Source organism: Crinia signifera, chromosome 4, assembly GCF_055691185.1.
Source record: "Crinia signifera chromosome 4, ASM5569118v1, whole genome shotgun sequence".
NCBI classification, from domain to species: domain Eukaryota; kingdom Metazoa; phylum Chordata; class Amphibia; order Anura; family Myobatrachidae; genus Crinia; species Crinia signifera.
This window is the reverse complement of record NC_139220.1, coordinates 143,281,301-143,301,973: the sequence shown is the minus strand read 5'-3', so window position 1 is coordinate 143,301,973 and position 20,673 is coordinate 143,281,301. Positions and strand designations below refer to the sequence as shown.

Below are 20,673 nucleotides of genomic sequence, written 5' to 3'. Positions count from 1 at the left end.
ATCGCTAGTGGGCAATCTCTGAGCCATACACACTAGGCAATTTTTCAGCTGAAAATCGTCAAGTGTGTATGGGCCTTAAGGGGTGTAAACACGGGGCGATTTCGACTAGTGGCCAATTTTGACTAAGCAATTTGGGAGAGATTTTGGCTAGATGCACTGGAGATTTTGAGTAAGCGATTTTGTCTAAGCATTGATAGACTATGATCTAGTCAAAATTGCCTAGCCTGCACAGTCAATCTATGCTAAGCAATTTCTGCTAGACAATATTGACTATGCAGGAGAAAAATAGGGAGATTTGGGCTAACCTTCTAGGAGATTTTGACTATCTAGTCAAAATCTCATGTTAAAAGTTCCCTGTGTGTACACCCCTTTACACTTGCAGGATTTTTGTCAGCACCCACCTTATGGAATACCCTTCCACGCACATTAAGACTCTCCTCTAGCCTCCAAACTTTCAAGTGTTCCATGAAAACTCATCTCATCTGGCAAGCTCATCATATTGCATTTCATCAGGACTGTTTTGTAATCTGGTTGTGCTATGGAATTCTGTCCTCATGTACCCCTCCTATTATCCCTATAGATTGTAAGCTTGCAAGCAGGGGATACATTACTGACCGGGCTCCAATTGGCCGTTTCTGTGCCGTGCGCACCTTTCACAAAAGGAAAAAGGAATGCTTGCACAGAATGATTAGTTTTGATTACCGTATATACTCGAGTATAAGCCGACCCGAATATAAGCCGAGGCACCTAATTTTACAACAAAAAACTGGGAAAACTTATTGACTCAAGTGTGACCCTCACTCGAGTATAAGCCGAGGGGGGCCTTTTCAGCATACATTTTTTTTTTCTGAAAAAGTAGGCTTATACTCGAGTATATATGGTACTTAAATAGTGGATAAATTGCTCTTACCTGTGTGCATCCTCCCCTGCAATCAGGAAACAATCTTCCATGCCGATGGAGTCCGTGGAATGGCGCCCGACTTTGACACACTGATTCCCACGTGCAGGACCCACATCGCGGGGACAGGATGGAGGTTCCCATGTGCAGCGGGAAGTGACCTCAATCACCATAGTGGAGGAAGTGCCTCCCTCAATGAAATGCTTTCTATACCCAAAAAAATATTTATATATATATATATATATATATATATATATATATATATATATATATATATATATATATATATATATATATATATATATATATATATTTACGATTGTTTTTCCTAACCAGATTATTGCTTTTATTTATTGTGTATCATTTCGCTTTTCATTTAACAGCTCTGGGAACATTTTCTGCAGTATTTGGTGATGAATGGAAGGAAAAAACAGATCGGGATTTTGTACAGGTAATATATCCGTATGACACTGTACTCATCTAAAACAATTCTGCTTCTCCTGTGCACATATTGAGATTTACACTTTTTGTAATCCGCTAGAATTTTGTATGACTAGATTACAAATTGAATCTTGGTGAAAAAGATTGCAACAAATCAATGAAATGTTTTTGAAAATGCTAAACAAGAATGCTAATGGTGTGTACACACCTGAGATGTGCCATGCGATCGCATCGCACGGCATGCATGTGATGGCATACAATTTTGACTGTATCGTGCAGATCTGCGGCACCACTAGGATCCAATAAAACAATTTGCATATATTCAAAACAGTTAAACATGAAAGACACAAGACATGGGGGAGGGACAGTACATTAGGAATTGGTGGAGGAGAGGGGATTGAAGGTCCTATAGTAGATATCTTACAAGTATACTGGTAAGCATTTCAGTCTAAGAATATGTAAATTCAACTCAGGCGTTTAACAGTGATCTTTTCGGACCCCACTCTGTGTTGTCAAACAACTTCAATATTTGGTCACGTAAATCCTGGTTTAATGTTTCAATATATCGTCCCCATTTTTTATAGAACACTAATACTCCTTTTTCTATATCTGGTAAAGTGGATTGTCTGTTATGAAATAAAAATTTTAGCAGCATGGTCTGCACTTCGCCTAACATGGGAGTGGAAGACATATTCCAATGTTTCAGTATTGTCTTTTTTTTTAGCAATCATGACTATAAGTGTAAGTATTGGAATTAGTTCTCTATCTTAATCTCTGTTTATCCACCCTTCAAAATTGGCGAAGAGGAGTGCGAATGGATCTAACATGATTTTGGTTTGAAAGGTATTGTTGATAAAGCTAGCTAATTTAAGCCAGAACTTTTTTATTTTCCGGCATTCCCACCAATGATGAATATATGGGGAAATGGTCGACCTACACTTAGGGCATAAACCGAGTTCATCATAAATAAAATGGGTACATGTGTAGTTTCACTGCGCCAGCATGGCGCCGTGCGTCTGAGTCCACTTGCTGGGCTCACTTCGCTCGCCCACGCTGCGGGCTCGGTGGCTCGCTACGCTATCTAAAATCAACTCATTGCCAACGTGGAAAGTGGGGGTATGAACTATCCACGTTGGCATGGAGTTAAGTTACTTTATTTTAGATAGTTTGGCGAGCGTACCCAACCCGGAAGTAGCACGCTGGCGCCGTGAAACTACACAAGAACAATAAAATGCTTGCGTTGTGCTAGAGAGAAGTATGCCCGAGGAATAAATTTAATACGTGCTTAGTGTTCCCTCTAGAAATGAGGGCGGGCAGGGCGCCGCTGCACAGGGGCAGCGCAAGGGGGGCGGACCGGGCCCGCCGACGTCACAATTGTGGGCGGTCCCGGGCCGCGGAGTCACGAAAAGGGGCGTGCCCGGGCCGCACCGTCACGAAAAGGGGAGGGCCCGGCCGGCGCCATCACTAGAGGAGGCGGGCCCGGCACCGCCGAAGTAACCGTGCTGCCGGGGAAGCGATGGGAATCGCCGTCTAAGGCGGCGCTGCGCTTCCCCGTGCACACAGCCAGGGCAGGCACCACGCTGTTTTAGTGGGGCGCTGCTAGCAGGGCAGGGCGCATTTTGCCCTGTAAAAATCGGGCAGGGTGCAGCGCCCCGCTAAAACAGCCTAGCGGGAACACTAGTACTTCTTGAAGATAAGACGACTTGGAGTGTGGAAAATCTCCCTTCCAGGCTGTTAGTGTGCGAGACCACATTTCTTGGGGGCTAGATGTTAAGAGAGCATAGTACAAGAATCTGGTTTTGTAGGGTGTCCTGCCTAGCATGTTTGTGATTTTTACTATGGTGTCTACTTGAGGGGGGTAATGCCTGTCGCGGGGATCAATTGTATATAATGTCTAATCTGGAAATATACAAATAGGTGACGATTAGAAAGGTTGTGTAAGTATTAGTGCTTCTCTGCCAGTCTAATATGAATCTGAATAAAGTGGCTTTGAATACATTTGAAAATTGGGTGAGCCCAACCCTCCCTCATCTCTTGGGTTTTGAAGTTTATAGCGCGCAATCCTTGATTTGCCTGCTTTCCACAAGAATTTGGAGATGGCAGTGTTGAGTATTTTTATGTCTGTATTGTTTAATGTGAAGTGAAAGCATTTGCATTGTGTAAAATTTCCGGAAGGGAGAGATCAGATTCAGACAAGAATAGCATCATATCTGCAAAAAGTCCCAAGCGTAGGTCTAAGGCCCCAATTTTAATGCCCTGGAAAGTGCTTGACTGTCTCAGGGTAATAGCCAGGAGTTCTAACGCAATGGTGAATAGTATAAGATAGGATAAGGGGCATCCCTGTGGGGTTCTCCTCTGTCTATCGAATGGTTCTGAAATCTATTCATTACAGGAGATTTGTGAGGAGAAAAATGTATACAAGGTATGAATAAACTAAAAGAATTTGGAAGGAAGTGGAATCTTGACATGGTATCAAACAGATGTGTCCACGACACCATGTCAAATGCCTTTTTGGCATCTAGGGACAGTATTGCAGAGGGAGTGTTGGGTAAATGCGTGGAAGAATATTGAATGGCCGATGGCACTCTTCTAATGTTTATTACTGAATTTCTTCTTATAATGAAACCAGTCTGGTCCTCGTATATTGTGTGGGAGATAATGCTTAAGCCTGTTGGCAAGTATTTTTGTGAGTATCTTGTAGTCTACCTTAAGTAGAGATATGGGCCTATACAAACCTGGAACACTCCCCTGCTTGGGAAAAACCTTGATTATGGCACAATTTAAGTATTTTGGGGTCAGATTATTATCTAAGATATGATTGAATACTGAGGGCAAGATAGGGGTAATATGGGTGATCAGGAGTTTGTAGAATTCGGCTGAGAAGCCGCCTGGGGCTTTGCTTGATATTCCTGTCCGTACTTCCTCCTTTTTGATTTTTGCAGTTAGTGTGTTATGGAAGGAGTCATCTACCGAGGGTAGAGTAAGCTTTTCCCAGAACAGGGAAGAGACAGTCATATCCTCCTGAGAGGCTTGTTATAAATTACCGTAAAAAGATCTCATGATGTCTGCTATTTGTTCACTTCACTGGATGTGGTAGATGTGCAATCAGGGAGTTTTAATGGGCGGACTACCATTGGAGGGGATTGACCTTTTTAATAGGTTAGTGAGAAGTTTTCCAGTTTTGTTCCCAAATCTAAAAAATCTATAGTCCCTTCTTTTTTTTTTTTTTTTAAAGGAGTAACTAGTTTCCAATTTCGTAAAAACATCGTCAAATATTATTTTGGCCTGAAGGTATGCTTGTTTAGAAAACGGGGAAGGGTGATGTGTGTAAGTGTGAAAGGTGTTATTCAACTTGGTTTGAGCCTAAACATAATCCCTTGTGCGCATTTTCTTTTGGTTGGCTATATGTGAGATGATTTGACCCCTAATGACTACTTTGGAGGCTTACCAGAACAAAACCGGATTTTCCTCAAGCGAAGAATGATTGTTGCAAAAGTAGTCCAGCCACATTGATTCTACCTTGTTAAGAAAAGTTAATGAATTTGCAAAGGCGTGTGGGTACTTCCACTAGATAAATGGGCCCATATCTAAGTCTGTCCACAATTTGAACCACACCAAGGCATGATCGGACAATGAGATAGCCTAAATCTTAGTTTGACTTATTTTAGGTAACCAGGTTAGAGAGATAAACATATAATCAATCCTTGACAACGTGCCATGTGCAGCTGACATACTAAGATTTCTGTTGGATTAAGGCTACGCCACAAATCCAACAATTGGAGCCTCCTAAGAAAAGCCATAATTCCAAGTGTTGTCTGTCTAGTAAGTTTGAGGCAACCAAATTAGTCAACTCCAATTATTAGAGGCAGGTGTGCGAATGGGTGTAACAAGGCTATTAGTGATTGGAAAAAAGATCTTGTTTATACATTTGGAGCATAGACATTGCATAAAATATAATGGCGAGTTGCAATCTTAACTTCAGCCAAGACATATCTACCTTACTGGTCCACAACGGAGGAAATCAGTTCCATCACAACCGAGCCTTGAACTATGATTACAACATCTCTCTTTTTGGAGGAGTAGGGGGAAGAGACCAGGACCTTCCATTGGAGAATATTAAGCTTAGAGGTCTCCACCTGTGATGGATGCGACTCCTGGATAAAAGCAATATCAATATTTTCTTTAGATAGATCAGAACTTTTTCTTTTTTTGTGGGGAATTAATACCCCCACATTCCACGACCCAAAACTTAGTTCACTCATAAGTATTCAATATCATTGAGAACGAGACCGGGTGTAATCACATCTAATATATTATTTCCGCCGTCTGAATGTCACAAATAGAGATGTAGTTAAATTAGATGCACTTATTAAATCTGAAATAGTGGCAACACGGTGGACAATATCACAATTATATAGGGTATAACCACCTCTGTTATATTATTGCCACCCACAGGTTGTCACAGATAGAAGTATAGTTAAGATAAGTGCATCTGTTGAAACTGACACAGGGGCAGCACGGCAGATAATGTAATTATAATGTGTGGGTGTAATACCCTCTAATAAATTAATATATTAGAGGAGATTACACCCTGTAAAATTATCATATTGCCTGCTGAATCACCACCATTTCAGATTTTAAAGGTGGACTTGTGGTCTGCCAGTCTGTATACACCACTTCCAATTTATTGGACAGACATTAGAATAAGATCACCACTGATAGTCCGTGCATAAGCTCTGCTAAATACAGGCAAGCTCTGCATAGAAACAGTTTCTAAATATCTAATGAAGTTTACATAACAATTGTAACAAAGATACATTCACTTAGGAGGATGTCATTTAGTCTCCCACATCCAAATAGAAACTTTTGCCACACATAGACAAATCCTGATACGCTAAACTGCACCAACATTGTAGAGACTCACTAAACACACAATGAGTCCCCGCACGTGCTGTTTCTAAACACGCACTATTTGCACTTTGTATGTCATCTGTATGTTTTTTTTATATTTCGCAGTTTTAAATATGTCTAAATAAAGGCTATATTTTATTTGTGTGAATTATTTATCCGTGGTGCACCACACCACGGCACAACTTTTGTTTGTGTATGTTAGCTTATGACCTTCCCTGGTCAGATTGCGGTGCCTCCTGGGCTCCATCCACATCGCCTCTTTTTGTAAGTAATTTAGTACGCTCAAGATGGTGACCCGGGGACGTGGGTCAGGAAGAGGCCTTGTAGGGCCAATTCTGTGCACTCGCTCGATCACCATATCTGTGCAAGCTACTGTAATTTGGAGTAGGGCAGGTAAGGTGGTCTTAAGGAGGCCCTGAAGATCCGTACCTTTAAGTGATTCAGGGAGCCCAATTATTATATGTTATTCCTCCGGGATCTATTAACTAGATTGTCAAGCTTGTTCCATATATGGTACTGCTCTATTTCTTGCTTAAGCTGGGTAGTCTGTATATGTGAGATATCAGCAAATATGGATCCCATCTTTTGTTCTGACTCCTGGAGTCTCTGTGATAAGTTTGCAATTTGGGCAGTGATACTTGCTGTATGTGTGGCTAAAATCGGGTTGATAGCTTCTCTGATAGCATGCACTAGCTCTTCATGAGTGACAGGCTTATCAGGAAATGGCAGTCCCTCTGCAACCCCAGTGTGGATAGAGTCAGGCAGTATGTAGGGTAGCCCTAACAGGGCTAGTAGCTTGAGGGTCATCACTAACCTGCTGCTGTGTAGACACCAGCAGACCTGGAGATCCGGGCTGAGAGGAGGCGTTGGAGGCTGTGTCCGCCGCCATATTGGTTTCTTCCTGGCAGGATTTCCTTGTTTTGTTGCCACCCATGGACACCGGCGATTCTGCGGCAGGGTGAGTGGGGGCTGTAGCGGAGCAGTGTGGAGGCTTTGTCAGCCTTGTAATAGTGGTGCTGGGGGACGTGGCAGTGGAGCTCTCCCTCAGTGCGTGCTCACATGCCGGAGCTGAAAACGGAAGTCGGCCTGACAGCTTTTAAAGTCGGGCTCGTTCTGCCGTGATCCCTCTTCAATGCTGTTGGTAAAGACAGCATTGAATAGGGCCCCACCGCTATTTCCCCTGTTAGTGGTGGACGATTACATACCCCCCTAAATGCGAGATGAGGTGTCCAGTGTGAAAATCAAGGGGAGGTGGGGATAAAAATAAATTTGAAGCTTTAGGAGGATAAGTTTATTTGAACAAGGATTTAAGGGAAATAGGGAGCCAATGAAGCTGGTTGTAGAGGCTGACTGAGCTGAGAGGGCAAAATGGTTCAAGCAGCATTCAGGATAGATTGGAAATTCTAGAACAGGATGGGGTCCTGCATATATCCAGCCGACAACGTCGTGTCATAGGTCAGATTTCAGCAATGTTGCAATCTTGTCAATGCATTCAGCATATGGCTTGAATGTTTGGGGCTTACATATTTGGAGGATGGTATACCATCATCTTCCCTATATCCTAAAAACATTCCCAGATTAGAGGCATAATTTAATAAACTCTACATGTATCTGAACACCTAAATGGAGGTTCTGTTTGTAAATAAGATACTTTGCTTTTATTCAATGTTAAAACAACATAGGTGGTTTCCTGTCTATTCATCATATAAAGTGTACAGTAGGCTTAAGTCCCATACACACTAGATGGATTTTGAGCTGCTTTCAGCTCCGTTTTTGCAGTTTGAGCTGTTTTCAGCTCAAAACTGCCTAGTGTGTATGTCCGGGCAATGAGTGGTGAATGCTGATCACCGTCCGGTTTGGCAGGACGAGTAAACGGCTTTTCGTAGTCTTACTATGGACCCCCATGAAAATTTTCAAGACCCTGATAAGCAGTTCATCACTGGCCAAAAATGCTCAGTGTCTATGGATCTTTAGATTAAAATAATGAATGAAGTGTAATTGTAGCATTAGAAACCAACCATTGTGTAATGTTATTTATTATACTGTTCAGTATGCTTTGGTAATCTTTTTAGTGTCCCTGGCTGTGTATAATTATTACGTAATCCAAGCCTGCATCCCCCTTTCTAACCAAAGAGTTGAGGGATATAATCAATCCTCTTTAAGTCGCTCATAACAGATGAAGTGCTCCATACATATGTGTAATTTAATTTAGTAATTCCACTGGCTCTAATTTATTAAAAGTAATGGCGCTGTATTAAGATTTACATTATTTATGAGTCAACCCTGGCTGCATACTCTCATAGCTTTTTAGTGTATCACATGGCCTTCAAGCTAATGAGGTATTACTATTTACAGTATAGATTATATATCTTCGTGTACACTTGTATATGCTATCATTATTGTGTGTGTGTATATATACAGGGAAACGATCGTTTAAATTTCACCTACTCTAAGCAGTCTACAGAAAATACTACTTAATGAAATTTAGCCATATTTCAGTACAGCTTAATGAGGACATGGAAAGGCAATTCATAGCAATAAAAATTTGTAAAAAAAAAATAAATCTCTCTCTGTCTCTCGGGGAGCGAAAGTTTGGGCACCCCAGGCAAAAATTCATTTTAATCTGCAAAAAGAAGCCAAGGAAAGATGGAAAAATCTCACAAAGGCATCAAATTACAGATTAGACATTCTTATAACATGTCAAAAAAAGTTTAATTTAATTTACACATCTGCAAAAGCTTGGGCACCCTGAAGAGTTTATAGCATGTATCGCCCCCTTTGGACAGCTGAGACCTGCCAGTGTCCTGGATTGTTCTCAATCATCATCTGGAAAGACCAGGTGATGTCCGTCTCAAAGGTATTAAAAGCCCAGACTCATCTGACCTTGCCCCAATAATCAGCAGCATGGGTTCCTCGAAGCCAGTGGTAGCCAACCCTAGCCCTCGAGAGCTACCAACAGTTCACATTTTACAGACAACCTAGCTGCTGCACGCATTAATCACTGACACATTTTAAAAGATCCACAGATGGAGCTAATTAGCTCACTTGTGATTCTGTGAGGAGACCTGCAAAACAGGCACTGTTGGTAGCTCTCGAGGACTAGGGTGGGCTACCCCAGCTCTAAGCAGTTGTGTAGAACACTGAAACTGAGAATAAGTAACACTCACAAAGCAGGAGAAGGCCTATAAGGAGATAGCAAAGCATTCTCAGATGCCCATATCCTCTTTTTGGAATATAATTAAGAAATGGCAGTCATCAGGAACAGTGGAAGTTAAAGCAAGATCTGGAAGACCAAGAAAAATATCAGACCGAACAGCTTGCAGGATTGTGAGAAAAGCAAGTTACTATCCACGTTTGTCTGCACGATCCCTCCAGGAAGATCTGGCAGACACTGGAGTTGTGGTACACTATTCAAGTATAAATAGATACTTGTACAAATAGGGTCTTCATGGAAGAGTCATTAGAAGAAAACCTCTTCTACGGCCTCACCACAAAAATCAGCGTTTGAAGTTTGCAAATGATCATAGACAAGCCTGATGCATTTTGGAATCAAGTTCTGTGGACCGATGAGGTTAAAATAGAACTTTTTGGCCGGAATGAGCAAAGGTACGTTTGGAGAAGGAAGGGCACAGAATTTAATGAAAAGAACCTCTGTCTAACTGTTAAGCATGGGGGTGGATCAATCATGCTTTGGGGTTGTATTGCAGCCAGTGGCTATGGGAACATTTCACCAGTAGAAGGAAAAATGGATTCAATAAGATTCCAGCAAATTTTGGACGCTAACTTGATGCCATCTGTGAAAAAGCTGAAGTTATAGAGAGGCTGGCTTCTACAAATGGATAATAATCCTAAACGCCTCAAAATCCACGGTGGATTACATCAAGAGGTGCAAACTGAAGGTTTCGCCATGGCCTTCACAGTCTCCTGACCACAACATAATTGAAAATCTATGGATAGACCTTAAAAGAGCAGTGCGTCAGACAGCCCAGGAATCTCAAAGAACTGGAAGACTTTTGTAAGGAAGAATGGACGAAGATACCTCAAACAAGAATTGAAAGACTCTTGGCTGGCTACAAAAGGCGCTTACAAGCTGTGATACTTAGCAAAGGGGGCAGTGCAAGGTATTACCTCTGCAGGGTGCCCAAACTTTTGCAGACGCCATTTTTTGTTTTCTGTTATTTCGAAAGTGTAAATGATGGAAATAAAATCAAACTTTTTTTGACATGTTATAAGAATGACTCATCTGTAAGTTGATGCCTTTTGGAGGTTTTTCCTACTTTCCTTGGCTTCTTTTTGCAAATTAGAAGGATATTTTGTCTCGGGTGCCCAAACTTTCGATCCCCACTATCTTATCTATCTATCTATCTATCTAATCGAGGATGTCCAACACAGCCTCCTGTTTCAGTATGTGCTGGGTGCCCGCACTGAGAAATTGCAATATATGTCTATATATGCGGCGCTCCAAACTGCTTCACTCCGTCGGTTAATGAAAGAAACTCTTAATGCATCTAATCTCTATCTATATAGCTATATCTCTATCACCACTGGGGGGGGGGGGGGGGGGTGGGGGGTGGTCATTTTTTTCCACTTCTAAGATACTAGATCCATACATTCCATTTAGCCCATCATCCCTCTTATCACTATTTATTTACAGTAAAAAACATGTAACTATGTAACTGTCCTCCGGCATTCGTCTATTCAGGCACCCGAACACATGACTGCCCATGCATTCCAGAGCGGCCCCGAACTTCCCTGAGTGGCGACAGGGAGAATTGGCAGCAGAGACCACCGGTGGGGGGGCCCTGGCTCAAATCGGTGTACTATTGCCGGGTTGAGCGATGAAGGGGGGAGTGCTGGTGCTGACAAATGGTGGTGTGCCAGTGGTGCACCACTGGAGGCACCACTGGCACACACCTGCTTATCAGCGCCCTGAAAGTTTCCGCGGAAAACTCACTCATGCAGCTGAGCCCGGAAGATTTACGGGCATACCACTGAAGTGGTTAATCGCCAAAACAGAATAACGTACTTCTGTAATATCTGGGCTCCTGTTTTTCTTATGAGACCGCGTCCCCTCGCTGCGCTCGCCACGCTTCGGGCACGGTGGTTTGCTGCGCTCGCCACACTATATAAAGTCAACTCCATGCGTAGTTGGATAGTAGGGGTATGAAAAAATTTGGTGCATTTAACATGGGAGCACAGATAATACATAAGTACCCAGAATAATTTGAAAAGTGTATAGTTTTGTTGAGTGCCAAAGTATTCTTTCCATTGTTTTTCTTTATTTTTTAATAATTTCTCTTCTGTGGCTGTAAAGAATTTTTGCTTTTTTTTGTTGAATTTTCAGTTTTGGAAGGATATTGTTGATGACAATGAAGTACGTGACCTCATATATGACAAAAGTAATTCTCAAGGTGGGTTATTTGATATTTATATGTGCAGTACAGTTTTCCAGTAATAGATTAAATAATTTTTCCTGAGTTTTTTTCATTATTTATATTTTCTAAATTGTTGGTGCTGCCTTGTATTAAGTATATTGGATGCAGTAAATCATAGTGTGTACAGTGTTAAAACTTTTGAGGATTTCATTTATATCCTATTTACATATTAATTTGATGCATTTAATGCTGTTATATTTTGCCACACGCTGCTAGTCATATTTGTGCCTTTTAATACACTAGCGCACATTTATATAACTTTTTTTGCTTTCGAACCTGCCCTTCCATTATCCCAAATAGACAGTTTCTCTAACTCCCTCTTATAGCCAGAAGTTTCTCTAATATTTTAGTTTTATCCTATATACCTATAGAAGCCTACAATAGTACAAGCTACAAAATATTACAATACCTACTGCAGCTGTCACTGCCTATTCTGCGGTATAGGGACGAAGCAGCTAGAAATGACCTCAGGGCAACACCATTTTCCAGGTCTCCTCACAGAATCACAAGTGAAATAATTAGCTCCACCTGTGGATTTTTTAAAATGTGTCAGTGAGTTATGAGTGCACCTTTTGCAGTTGCTTGGTGATCTGAAAAAATGTGAACTGTGTGGGCTCCTGATGACTGAGTTTGAGAACCACTGACTTATTAGATCATGCCTAGAAATATCACTGTTGCCCCTTTTACACCTTGGACCCAGATAATTGCTGGGTTGTTGATGTATCGACTCAGGTCGAGGTGCAGTGTGAAATCACTAAAGCTTATAACCAAGGTCGACTCACCCAGCAATTTGTCCCAGGTTATAAGAAGGGTTAAACCCGGGTCGTCCTCTGTGTATAATAGATGACCCCAGTTTAATATGAAAGCACCAAACCCATTCCGGGGCTGGGATCAAGATCCCAGGTCCGACACAGCATAGTGATGTGAAAGGGGTATATGTGTAATTTAACTTGCTATTATTATTATTATTATTATTATTATTTTTTTTCTATCAATAATAAAAGTGCATTTTTATTATTTCAGAAGGTACATCTCTGGATTCCTTATGGGATTCATTATTCCATCCTCCACGAAAGCTGGGCATTAATGATATTGAAGGACAACGTGTACTCCAGATAGCAGTAATTTTGCGCAATTTTTCCTTTGAAGAGAGCAATGTTAAACTTTTGGCAGCTAATCGGACATGTCTCCGTTTCCTATTATTGTCCGCTCATAGTCACTTTATTTCCCTGAGACAACTGGGACTCGATACATTGGGAAATATTGCTGCAGAGGTAAGATAAAGCTAAATCGCATTCTGAATGGTCAGTCATTAGTAGTAAACATGTTGCTTTTTTTGGTGTTTTCACACCCTCACGTGGGGTAGTACTTATGCTGAAAGTGTGAATTACTTTCCCAAGAAAAAAGGTGTGGAGTGAGAAAAGCAGATTGTTGAGAACAGGGCCTTGTGGATCTACAACAAATAGCAGCAGACATTTCCCAAAGGTAGAAACGCTAGTGGTTGAATCAATATGAATTAAAAAATGAAAGAATAGTATAAAAAATGCCAATGAAATAAAGTTTGCGTAGGAGGAAAGGGGGATGAAGAGTATTGAATTCAGTAGAAATGTAGACTGAGTATAGACAAGTGCTGGAAATAAATCATATCACGTTTTTGAGTGCGGTCTGTGGAATGTTGAGTAGAAGAAGTAAGGAGAGAAGATTATACATTTGGATATTTGTGCACAAGTTGCTCAAATTGGAAGCTGGGTGTGCAATAGTAAATGGTTGTTGAGAGGGGCAGAATTGTTTCTGTAGTTTTGTTGATGTGTTTTAAGGGATGTGAATGTGTTTCATGTGTTGCTGAGAACGTGCTTGTGGATAGAGACCGTGAAAGAGGTGAGGTAGAGATGTGCAAGCAGTGAATTACATGACAAGTCAGGTGGTATGGAGCGATGAGAGCAGGGACTTCATCCTTAGTACTTGGGCGGGGGGGGGGGTTGTTATGAACTCTCTTCTGCTGTTCCTCAATTTGAGTTTACTCAGAGGTACTTTGTTCGAGATCTTTTTTTTTATATGCAGTTGGGCTGGCTTATGAATTGCTAGATGCTTTTTTTGTAAGTAGTCCTCCTGTGCTTGTGTACACTTTTAAGGCTTCTCTTCAAGGTTATCCTACCTACAATGCACAGGTTGGTTGGTTGGTTGGAATGCTACTAACTTATACCCCTATGCCTGCTTTAACAGAATTGCTTGTAACAATTCTTTGAATCACCGTTTTGCATGGTAGGAGAATGAAGAGGGAGGGTGATCTGGTTCTCCTGTCTGATGTGGATTGACACCGTCCCCTCCCCCAATCCATCTGTGAATTGATTACTTTTGAAATGTAGATAATTATTCTGTTGATTATACTGCTCACCAGACAATGGGGCAGATGTTTTAAGCCTGGTGAAGAGATAATGGGGAAGGTGATAACGCACCAGCCAATCAACGCCTGTCAATTTTCAAACCTAACTGGTTGACTGGTGCGTTATCACCTTCTACTTTATCTCCACTTTATCTATTCACCAATCTTAATACATCTGCCCCAGTGAATCTTAAGGGGTACATCGTTTTGAGTGTAGCCTCCCCTGTTTAAAACAAGGGTGCCCCTGTCTAGCCATTAAGTACCACCACTCCTTGCTTTCCCACAGTGTTGAGGATAAATATAATGAAGGATGAGTAAAACTAGTTATAAGCTGCCTGATAAACGTATGGGGTTGCAAGGCATAACTTAAATGTATACAATTAATCAAGGACTGGTACCTATCTGTGATAACATATCAGCTTGCATTTTAAATATATACAAGATTTAACAGGAAAACACAAATTTTGGGGGATATTCAATCGCCGTCGAGCATCTCCCGTGGGGGAGATGCTCGACGGGCCCTATTCAATGCTGTCTTCCCCGACAGCATTGAACAGGGTTTCCTGGCAGAACGAGCCCGACATCTCTAGCTGTCGGGCTCGTTCTACCGAGAACAGCCAGGAAGTGACGAGCTGCCGGCTGCATCTCGTCACTTCCCGGCCGCAACTCGCGGCCACGCCCCCTTCTCGTCCCGCTGCAGGCGGGACATTGAATCCCGCCTGCATGTTCTCGGTCGAGCTGACCGAGAACGGGACTGGGTCACGGCAGGCGAGCAAGCTCGTCTGCCGTGACCCGAAGATTGAATACCCCCCTAAGCCTTAAAATTGATGTTAATCTAATCAATTTTGTTTTCATTAATATTTGCCTTCGCCTGCATCCTGGAGCATTTTCAATGAAAACAGGCCTGACCGGTGAATGTTTTTTTTAATTTATTTTTTAAGGAAGAGATGCCAAGAGAACACTATGGGTGGTGGAGCATTGGCCAAGTAGCTGCCATAGTCCCACAGATGCATTCTATTAAAGTTGCAGATCACCATAAGGTGATCTTAAACCCAGTGTTCCATTGTAGAGACATACTGAAGAATCTCCCTGAAGTTTACAATGGAGGTTCTAAGGAATTTATGCTTATTTATCTGAACTTTTTTGGACAAGGTACAGGAATGGTTAAAAATGTGTACCTCAGTTTGTTCTTCAAAAGTTCCACAAGGAGGTTCACTCAACTCCTAAATAAATGTTGAGTTGTCATGGCCACCTGCAATGATTGCCTGTGTTTAAGTAGCTTTACGTTTCTTGGAATGAGAACATAACCCTTTTGTGTCTGTCTTTCCACCACAGCTTCAGCTAGATCCTGTTGACTTCAAAACCACTCACTTAATGTTCCACACTATAACAAAATGCCTAATGTCAAGGGATAGGTTCTTAAAAATGAGAGGTAAGCCTTTTACATATAGGCAAAGAAAAGTTACCCTTGCAGTGACTTCATTTATAAGTGTTTTATTTTCTTTTATTTATATAACCAGGCATGGAAATCTTGGGTAACTTATGTAAGGCTGAAGATAATGGCGTTCTTATTTGCGAGTATGTGGATCAAGATAGCTACAAAGAAATAATATGTCATCTTACTCTACCTGATGTTCTGCTTGTAATCTCTACACTTGAGGTGCTGTACATGCTTACGGAGCTGGGAGAAGTTCCCTGTGTGAAGATAGCAAATGTAGAGAGAAGCATAGGTAATTATCTGCTTTGATGCTTATTTCTATTCTTTCTCAAGGTTTCTTTCTTTTTTTTCTGTTTAACTTTTTGTTTCAAGTATGTGAAATTTCAGTAATGTTGCTGGAAATGACCAATTTAGAGGCTTGTGTAGGATTATGGCTTCTTTTTTCTTTTCTTTTTAAATGGATTTCATTTCATAGATTTGAAAAGCGTACCAATTTTGATCTTTAAAAATAAATCAAATAATAAAGGAAGAAAAAAAAAAAAAAAAGGTATAAATTACAAATATAGAAAATATTCAAAGAGTATACGCATAACCTCAAGATTGAGATCATTAAAAATCCTCGGAAGGGTAGATAATACAGCCTTCAGAAGTAATAAAACTGCCAGAAACCAAGGCAGGAAAGGATTGCGGGATTTGTTGTTCTTCGACTCTGAGCAAACGCACATGCACACACGGTTAAGAAGCTGTCACCTCCGCCATCTACTAGAAGCGTGATATGAAGCCTAGAACATATAAATGTATATATGAGAAAGATGTAGAGATAGATATATTTATTTATATTTATATATGTTTTTTTAAATACTTAATCGGTAACCTTAACAACTTTTGTGTCTGTTATTGTAGATACACTGGTGTGTCTCATTTCTATGGACATACAAATGTTTGGACCTGATGCCCTTACAGCTGTCAAACTTATTGAACATCAAAGCTCCAATCATCAAGTGGTTTCAGAAATTCGTCCTCAGACAGTGGAGCATGTCAGCGCTACAGTCAATGCAAGCCCAGTCCCAGGTACATTTTCAGGTTCTAAAATTTTGCCATTTATGTTGTGCTTTACACACAGTTGTGGCTCAAAATGTTATGTGTTCAAGAAAAAAAAATGTTTTTACTTAAAATCATCTGTTTACTTCAAATCTGTAATAATAAAAAAATTCAAAATTAAATTTCTAAACAGCACAAATATAGCTCTACATATGATTGACTAAATTAAGCCAGTATTCAGTCTTTGATGGCAAAATAGGTACAATTCTAATATAATTGGCTCTGTTCCGTATTCAAAGTAATTTTGAGTTTTATGTTACATCAATTAAGATCTCATCTGCTGATTTGAATGGGCTTTCCTGTAAAATAATAAAATAAAACACCTGTACATTCGTTACTGTTCGCCCTTATACATATAGGCATTATTTCTGACAGTCAAAAGGTCAAATGGAGTTCACTTTTTTTATGAGTCGACATATAAGTCAACGGGCAATACTTCATGCCCTACCATTCACTAGGGAGTGGTGGGAGAATAAAATGTGCCCAAAGCATGGCGAGAGCAGCGAGCCATGCACGGGAAAGTGGTGCAAGTTTTTTGCGTCCATGTTGACTGTGTCGAAATTCGGGATAAAACAGTAAAAAATATCATGTTGACCTAGCCCATGTCCACGTAATGCTTGTCAACTTAACATGTCGACCTAAGCCCATGTTGACCTTTCCATGTGTTGACCTTGGCTCATGTTGACCCAATGCATCCCATATACGTAATGCTGAAAAATACAAGAGCATGGTGTACTTATTGTCAATAAGGATGTTGGGGTCATATTTGTTGTTTGCAAGCCTATTTTTGTTGCCTAATATTAGATTTCACAAGTACTTAGGGATGACCATCGATGATTCGAAATCATGGATGGTTCATGGCCGATGTCGAACACTTGCCATCGATGGGGTAGAACCAGATGGTTTCCCTCCATCGATGGAACAGCAAAACTAAGTTTTGCTTTTTTTTTTTTCAAAGTGCCGGGACACAGACCAAAGTCCCGCCCCTATGTTTGATTGGCCCACAGGCCAATCAATCAAACACAATGGATGACCCATCGATATGTAAAAATATCGATTGTAAGCCATTGCATAGTTTAGCACTATCGATGGCCAGTTGCAGAATTGCCATTGATGGCAATGGCAACGATGGCCATCCCTACAAGTACTCTGCATGCTAGACAAGGATACATGGATTAAACCAAAGTGGAAACCATTTAAAAACAAACAAAAACAACAACATTGTTTATGCTCTCGACTTGGATTACTTAGGCGAAGACTGAAATAATGTTTTCAGACTAGTCAAGACAAAAGTGGAATTTTGGGGGCAAATGAAAAAATATGCATATAGAGAAACCAATCCCAAAAAAATAAAAAAATGTCCTCCTTACAGTACAGCAGGGCAGCATTATGGTTGGAGTAGTTTGAATTTTTACTGTGCGCAGCAAAAAGACCTGGATTGCTCTCCTAGTCAATTTGTCACAAGCCATCTATTTCATCTGTTTCACTTTATGACTAACAGAATGACCTTTTCATATCAAAATAATTCACAACTATTTTATTTCTGTTTTAACTGTTCTTAACTAACTTTTCATTTGCATTTTTTTCTTAATTGTTATTCCTTTATTAGAAGTACATATTGCTATTTGAGTTTTTTATTCTAATTTAAAAAACTTTCTATGTTTCTCTTAGCTTCCAGACCAGTCCAGGCACATGCTGTGCCTCCTCCTGGAATTGTAGAAATAGACAGTGAAAAGTTTGGTTGCCAATGGTGAGTGCAGATTGCATTTGTGAATTGCTTGAATTGTTTTGACCCTATAATCTTAGAGTCTTGGGATTTAAAATTCTGGTTCTTTTACTATTCATATACAATTGCCTTGTCATATTTTTTATAAGTAATGTTATTTCTTAACTGGTCACTATAACCACAGTACTGCCAATCCTAATTGTAGTACAGTGATTTGTGCTGTGATTCATGCATTTTATAGTATATATGTAAATTTACTATTGCTTTTTAAATGGTAACTTATGTTTGAGGCTTCCGTACATAACAATTACATACTCTCATTTCCCTACCCCCCTCATAAATGTTCCTGTTGTTCCCTTTTGCTGTTTGTGTATGATGAAATTAACAATCCAGTCATAGTATTTAATTTAGAAATATAAAAAACTGAAGTTGCAAAGTTGTTTATTTGAATAATTACTAAGAATACATTAGCCTGTCAGTTGAATACTCCTAAATGATTGTTTTGAAGCCTTGTACACATGTTAAATGTATATACTTTTAAACCATTACTGCACGGTTCCTTATACAGGTTAAATGCGCATTTTGAAGTGAACTCCGATTGTTCGGTCTCCCGCTCAGATATGTATTCTGAATACCTCTCAACTTGCAGCAAATTGGCTAGAGGTGGAATTCTAACCTCATCTGGGTTCTACAAATGTCTGCGGTATGACAACTTCTACTACTTTACTTGGGACTGGAAAGTGCAAATTAAAGCTTTATCAGTCTGTACTTGTAGGCTGTGTACCTTATTTGTTAAACTAGTATTTGTAGATTTTTAATGTATAAAATAACAAACTTTCTTTTAATATGTTTTTAAAAAAAACTTTCATCAGAAATAATGTTTAAGGAGAGTTATTGGTACTTGTGTATTATCATGGCGCCCATCGCATCGCATACCACTAATTAAGGTATGCGATGGGACCCGATTTTCGGGTCCAAAGACCCGCACTGTACAATAAAATATCGCATCGCATGCCATTAACATAGCATGCGATGCGATTTTTAATTGAACAAGCACCCTGATGGGTGATTACGATGTTAAATGCACCCCCATTGTTAACGCCACCCCCACTATCAACGCCAACCCGGAGCATGGCGCGCGCAGCGGTACGCGGCCTCCGACCTTTTCATACCCCCACTATCCACGTCGGCGTGGAGTGGATTTTAGATAGTGTGGCGAGCCCTGCGAGGGGACGTGGATTACATGGATTACTTCCCATGTATTCATAATCATCCATCAGGGTGCCTGTACAATTAAAAATCGGGTCGCATTGCATGCGATGCGATCAATACGATGCCCTACGATGGAAATCTTGGGTGCCGTGGTAATACACAAGTACCGAGTTATTAACCAGTTCCATTGCCTTTTGACACAACACAAATATTTTTATATTTATATTAGGTGTACACCTGTGTAGCCGGGTATCCAGGCTTTAGATCTACAGTGTCTAGGTAGACGAGCAAAAGGTTCACAACCGTTTTTTGGTACTTATGTATTAGCAGGGCGCCCGGGCGATTCTGTGTAAGAAAATCACATCGCATGGGCCGTTTTAGTGGCGTGCGATGCGATTTTCCTATGTAATTTATTCACTGCTCTGTTGGCCCCATTAGCTATACACTTGTATGACATGCAATGAGGTTTTAGGCACCCCCCCACTATTCATGCCACCCCGAAACGTGGCGAGCGGCGGCGGAGCGCGTCCTCCTGACCTGACCTTTTCATACCCCCACTATCCATATTTGCGTGGAGTCGATTTTATATAGTGTGGCGAGCCACCAAGCCCCACGGAATACTTGTAAAGTAATCAGCGTCCCCTCGCAGGGCTCGCAGCGCACTATATAAAATCAACTCCATGTCACAAGTCTCGCTGCTCTCGCCACGCTTCGGGGTAGCATGGATAGTGGGTGGTGACCAAAACCTCATTGTATGTCATACAAGTGTATAGCTAATGTAATGGCATCGCACCCTATAAAATCGCATGCGATCTTGAGGTGCAATCCTATCCGCCAGGGCCAACAGAGCAGTGAATAAATTACATAGGAAAATTGTATTGCATCACATGGCATGGAACTAAAACGGCACATGCAATGTGATTTCCCTATGCTATCGTACGTATGCCAATTAGGCGCCCTGCTAATACATAAGTACCCCCCCCCCCCCTTTTTTTTTAAAGGTCGACATGAGGTCTTCATGATTTTTTATTTTCTGGTAGCAAACAGAGTTGTTCACACTTCTACTACCATTCACTTGTGCTTAGAGTTAGATTATAATATTGTGCAGAGCACAGCGAGCCATGCAGT

General features: G+C 40.8%; 1 protein-coding gene across 1 annotated transcript in view; it reads left to right on the top strand.

Moving 5' to 3' along the window:
• Window positions 1-20,673, top strand: part of ARID2 (AT-rich interaction domain 2) — an 89,991-nt gene that overhangs the window by 45,861 nt on the left and 23,457 nt on the right. Inside the window, exons 6-13 of the mRNA XM_083182655.1 lie at window positions 1,282-1,349; window positions 11,595-11,661; window positions 12,709-12,959; window positions 15,404-15,500; window positions 15,589-15,798; window positions 16,410-16,577; window positions 18,279-18,357; window positions 18,902-19,036. Of these exons, the coding sequence (XP_083038781.1) occupies window positions 1,282-1,349; window positions 11,595-11,661; window positions 12,709-12,959; window positions 15,404-15,500; window positions 15,589-15,798; window positions 16,410-16,577; window positions 18,279-18,357; window positions 18,902-19,036 (1,075 nt within the window). The remainder of the gene's footprint in view (window positions 1-1,281; window positions 1,350-11,594; window positions 11,662-12,708; window positions 12,960-15,403; window positions 15,501-15,588; window positions 15,799-16,409; window positions 16,578-18,278; window positions 18,358-18,901; window positions 19,037-20,673) is intronic.